The sequence below is a fragment of the Babylonia areolata genome, chromosome 22, assembly GCF_041734735.1.
Source record: "Babylonia areolata isolate BAREFJ2019XMU chromosome 22, ASM4173473v1, whole genome shotgun sequence".
Classification (NCBI taxonomy): Eukaryota; Metazoa; Mollusca; class Gastropoda; order Neogastropoda; family Buccinidae; genus Babylonia; species Babylonia areolata.
Genome location: NC_134897.1, coordinates 18,270,776 through 18,276,775, shown reverse-complemented (window position 1 = coordinate 18,276,775; position 6,000 = coordinate 18,270,776). Strand labels below are relative to the sequence as shown.

Sequence of the window (6,000 nt, the reverse complement as noted above, 5' to 3'; positions counted from 1 at the left end):
CAAATAATTATATTAAGCACCTTTAAATCAAATACTTTCAGTTGTTAGGAAATGTGAAGACGAAACTATTGTTACCTCCAGATTTCTTTTTGGGTCATTGACGTAGTGCTAAGTGGCGTCGCCGACAGGATAAAGATCCATCACAAAATAGATCCAAATTATTCCCTTTAATGTTTCAGTTCTTTTATCCAGATTAAATCCATCCCTAAAACACAGCCCTTTACCACCAAGTGTACCTTGTTACAACTTGGCGTTTGTGAGCAAGGATGATGTGCTAATTTTTTAATAATAAATTACAGCCCCTTACCACTAGCCAAGCTTACTCGATCACATTAATACTGTATCTACACCTTCTGACCCCGTGTGAAATTCTCTGTCTCTCTCATGTCTGTAGATGTGTTATATATGGATGTTTGTATTCATTGTTTTGCCGCAGCCACCAAGCCAACCCTCATCCTGGACTGGGTGAGAGACATCCGGTTCAGTTACGCATGTTCAGAAGTGCCGCTCTAGTTTTCGTCAGTCTTCGGTGAACTCTGGCGAAGGCAGACAGACAGCAGTCGTGGGCTACGCACAAAAAGGTAGCATTTGGATGATTTCATTATTGAGTGTACAGTTTTAAAATGATATTCTTACATCATTCTCAATTACTGTTTCTCAGTTTTTGCAACAGGTTAGTGCCATGCAGTAAGAAATTTAACTTTCGCCGTATCTCCTGGGTGAAAAATTACCCACATTTTAGTTTAAATCTTTCATTACTCAACAGTTTTGCATTGAAATTTAAAAAATATAAAGATTTTAATGAATCCATTTATGATTTTTTGCATATCAGTAGCAGCACCACTGACTTAAGACCATGAACTGAAATGCCGGATCAGAAAGGCAGCAGTATGTTTTGACTGAGCAAAACAATGGAGCAGCAAGAAATTTTCCTTCGAGATTCTAGAACTCAGATTTTCCTTTTACACTCATTTATAGCTTTGAATATTGGAAACTGAACAGCACATTCGAGAAGCATTGGATGCCTCCGACACAAAATGTCCACGCAGGCTCCTTGGCATCAAATGACATGATTTTATTTGAAATGAAGAGGTCAGGAAGAGAGAGAGATTGCCTTCCAGTCCATCTGTTTTGTACAACAAAAAGGAGACATGAAGATCCAAGAAATATCTATATTTGTAGTTCAGACTGGGAGAGGTTCTCTCATTTTCTGTACAAGCCTGCACATCCTTGGAAAATGGAGTCTACGTATACGATGTGTCTTGATGGTTTACTCTATCACAGTCCCCAGGTTACTTCAGGTAATGCCATATTAGGATCTTGATTGTCCTAAGGACCTACATCTCTTCCTTTTGTAAGGACTTCACCCATTAAAGACAAAAGGAGGGATATCTTGCAATCTGCACATCATGATGATTCATTGCCTATCTTTTAAAACTGATCAACCAGTCCCTATTATTTTTCCTCTTTCAGCAAATCTCCTTGGCATTTTACTTGAACCAGCAACACTTATGTCAGCCGGTGATACCATGCTTTCTCAAAAAATCAGACTTTGAAAATTAAATATTTCTAGGATGCAATATCTGATGTGTCGCCTTTCATGATTTTGTGTGTGTGTGTGTGTGGGGGGGGGGTCTTAAAGAGACTTGATAGGACTTAAGCGTGAAAGTAAAGCCTTACTTGAGAATTTCAAAATGTCAAGACTTGTAAGGACTGTAAAAATCCTGTGTATCTGACTTGTTCACTGGGATATGAACCAACAAACAGGCAGGGTGACAGATCTCCAACCAACATTTGCTGTTAACTGTCAAAGCACCGCTAAAAGCAACTAAAGTATAGCAATGTGTAAGTTGTCTAGCTAAGCTATAGGTCCAAGGCCTGTAAATGAGGCTTCAAAGCTGTTTGATCAGCCACTCAGGGGCTTCTCTCAACACCCCTCACCTTTCCCATGTGGTGGTCCAGAATCCCCCTTCTCTTTACACACGACTGCGTTGGTGTAAGTATGCTCCTTGTCGGTGGCTGAGCTCAAATAATTTTGTTTTCTCTTTTCTCACCACCTCCCCTCAACCACTGTAGGGGGATCAAAATCCAGCTCAGTTGCCAACAGGGAGTGAACTTCAGCTGCCTTGGTCATATAAAGACCTCAGTAAGACAAACACCCAGACCAGAGGCTGTCAGATGAAATGCAGAGAGAGACATTCAAAAACATTTGTGATAAAATGCATCATTCACACAGACTTTATTTACTCCATTTATAAAAACAAGCTTAAAACCATATTTTCTCTGTTCCCTTTCAGCTGACAGCTTTCATTTCCACATCAAAAATCAGAGTGCTGCCTGGCGGTATGGGTCCCTGTCGAGTGTTGCCGTACCTGTAACAACCAGACCCAAACAAAGCATGACCTAAATGCAAAACGACTTATTCTTTTTGATTTACAAAACAATGCACCTGTCTGTACATCCACCCATAAATAAATGTATCAATACACACACTAACTACACAGCATGACATAACATTGCAATACATATTTTCTCTTCTCTCCAACATTTCTGACTAGCTGAAACCTGAAAATTTGTCTGCAATAAACTTGATATGAACTGAATTGAGTGACAGAGTGTTGGGGGTTAAAAACAGCCCCACATAAAAAAGCCCACCTGTGTATATGAGTGAACAATGGAGTGACAGCCCACGAACAAAGACGACCACAACCTACTTTCCCCAAATTAGCACGTTACACACAAGACAGATCATATGTGAGGGAAATGTCTAACTCTTTCTGAGACAACTTTCTAACTGATATGCAGGGATTTTTTACGATCTTCCAGGTCAACATATGTGCAGACCTGCTAGTGCCTGATCCCCCTTCATGTGTATATGCAAGCAGAAGATCAAATACGCACGTTAAAGATCCTGTAATCCATGTCAGCGTTCGGTGGATTATGGAAACGAGAATATACCCAGCATACACCCCCCCACAAAAGGAGTATGGCTGCCTACATGGCAGGGTAAAAACGGTCATACACGTAAAAAGCCCACTCGTGTGCATACGAGTGAACGTGGGAGTTGCAGCCCACAGAAGAAGTCACTAAGCAACACTCATCAACAGAGTTGCATTCTTGCACATGCACTCCCTTTTTTTCTTTATTCACAATTAAAGACCGCATATTTTGTTCAGAAACCACAAAATAATTATTACTTAGTTATTCATTCATTTATCTTATTTTATTTTCCCTGATTAAAGCATGTTGAGTTAAGCTGCTGGTCAGGCATCTGATTAGCAAATGTGGTGTATCGTATATGGATTTGTCCAAACGCTGCGACACCTTGCGCAAGAAAACTGAACTGTACCCATCGAGAGACATATGCAGGCTGCAGAATTTGAATCATTTCTCAGTTTTGTTGCATTCCATGAAAACACACCTGCTTTTATAGAAAGAGTTATATAAAGAGGTCATTAACTTAAATGAAGTTTGTACTTCATAATAAAAGCTGCAAACACTCCAGTGGGGACACTAACCACCCCAAGCATGAAAATCAAATCAATCTTTTCTATCAACACAGTTACAGCAAAACTGTTATCAATCGATCCATATCACATTTTCTGTTAACTGTCTGCTGAAGCTGAAAGCTGTGCACTGGAATCCGAATGGAAACACTCCAACGCAGTCCACAGCACTCATAAAATCACAATGCAAAAGTTGAAAGGTCCCATAGCCTTTTAGTACCACCAGCGTGGTGAATTCACATCCACGGTGTCTGAGCTAGGGAGACGGGGCCTAATCCTCTCCTTCCGCTGTTTTAACCTCCCCCAACCAAAGGACCTGGAACCCGCAGGGGAAGAGAGGCCGGCCTCGCAACAGCTGGAGGCGAGACACCGAGGCAGAGCTGAAACAACAAGGGACTAACTGGACTGGAATGGCCAGAACAGCCCAGAACAGAGTGCGATGGTGAGGGGTCGTCGATGGCCTATGCTCCACCGGGAGCGATGGGCGTTAGTAAGTAACCAAAGTCAGGTACCCACTATCACCTGAATGGAGTGAACATAACCGTAGTAAAGTGCCTACCCCTGATGACATTAACTGTGCCTGCCCCCCTGCCCCTGATGACACTGTGCCTGCCCCTGATGACACACTGTGCCCCTGATGACACTGTGCCTGCCCCTGATGACACACACTGTGCCTGCCCCTGATGCCACACACTGTGCCTGCCCCTGATGACATTCACTGTGCCTGCCCCTGATGACATTCACTGTGCCTGCCCCTGATGACACAAACTGTGCCTGCCCCTGATGCCACTGTGCCCCTGATGACACTGTGCCTGCCCCTGATGACACAAACTGTGCCTGCCCCTGATGACACAAACTGTGCCTGCCCCTGATGCCACTGTGCCCCTGATGACACAAACTGTGCCTACCCCTGATGACACTGTGCCTGCCCCTGATGCCACTGTGCCCCTGATGACACAAACTGTGCCTGCCCCTGATGCCACTGTGCCTGCCCCTGATGCCACTGTGCCCCTGATGACACAAACTGTGCCTACCACTGATGACACTGTGCCTGCCCCCGATGACACAAACTGTGCCTACCCCTGATGACACAAACTGTGCCTGCCCCTGATGCCACTGTGCCCCTGATGACACAAACTGTGCCTACCCCTGATGACACTGTGCCTGCCCCTGATGCCACAAACTGTGCCTACCCCTGATGCCACAAACTGTGCCTGCCCCTGATGCCACAAACTGTGCCTGCCCCTGATGACACAAACTGTGCCTGCCCCTGATGACACAAACTGTGCCTGCCCCTGATGACACAAACTGTGCCTACCCCTGATGACACTGTGCCTGCCCCTGATGCCACAAACTGTGCCTACCCCTGATGACACTGTGCCTGCCCCTGATGACACAAACTGTGCCTACCCCTGATGACACTGTGCCTGCCCCTGATGACACAAAATCATACCGAACCAGTGATAACTGAGTAAGTCCAATGCCTGACAGATTCTGCCAAGGTGCCTCAAATCCTGATGTAACATAACAGAAACAGATGCAGGGAACATGGACATGCACACACAACCACTGGCCACAGACACACACATTCCATTATCTATGCTACAGTCACAAGAAAACTGCTGACTGCAATGGACAACAACAAAAAATTTTTTTTTAAAAAGTCTTACCCTTGGGATGGTGGAACTGTGATCTTCCTCTTGCCACCCACTTTCATTCCTGTCAAAGAGAAAAATAATATCACCAGTGGAAGTGAGCTCGTACAGAAAAAATCCACTCGGATAGTAAAACAAGTACCGTAATTTCCAGCCTATAAGGTGCTACTTTTCCACTCAAATCTGACCCCTGCGTCTTATCAGCTGTATGCACCCTATTCGTTTCTGCCAACTAAATCATGACCACCACAAGGGACCACCTGACAGTACAAACTTTATATATATATATATATATATATATGACAATATCGTTGATCACAATAAATGTTCACGATCACGCTGAACAGCAACACTTCAGTCTTACCACTGTTTGATTCAACATGGTTCATGTTCACCATCAAATCAAACTGAAACTGAACTGCATACAACAACAAATTTCAACTGAACTTGATCACAGTTCACCCATAGGCCATGGGAAAAGAGCAGTGTCTGAGCTGGGGGGAAAAATCTATGGAGTGAAAGTTGAGAAACAGGAAGTGAACTGAACTTTTATTGAGAGCAGAATGCCAAGCAAACTAGCTGAAGGGACTGAAAGCAGGTCTAGTAGACTGAATTCTGATCGAAATTCAATGAATTGGGGTTTTACAAGAGTGTACTATCGACTGAAGGCAGTAAAATCTACAACAAACAAAACCAAAAAACCAAAAAAGTGTTATAAAAAGAAAAAAAGAAAGCAGCAGATTACAGAGCAGATGAACGGAGTAACAGAGCTGAGTCAACAAGCAGATGAAAAGTCGGATTCCAATACAGTTTTCCAAAGATGACATCACAACTCAGAA

General features: G+C 43.5%; 1 protein-coding gene across 12 annotated transcripts in view; it reads right to left on the bottom strand.

The window, feature by feature from the left end:
* Positions 1 to 2,222: 2,222 nt before the first annotated feature.
* Positions 2,223 to 6,000, bottom strand: part of LOC143296960 (46 kDa FK506-binding nuclear protein-like) — a 30,690-nt gene continuing 26,912 nt past the window's right edge. For all 12 annotated transcript variants that reach the window (XM_076609019.1, XM_076609026.1, XM_076609020.1 and 9 more), the window contains exons 12-13: positions 5,177 to 5,225; positions 2,223 to 2,372 (exon numbers count right to left, since the gene is read on the bottom strand). In XM_076609019.1, coding sequence (XP_076465134.1) covers positions 2,294 to 2,372; positions 5,177 to 5,225 — 128 coding nt within the window. In that variant the 3' untranslated portion in view covers positions 2,223 to 2,293. The remainder of the gene's footprint in view (positions 2,373 to 5,176; positions 5,226 to 6,000) is intronic.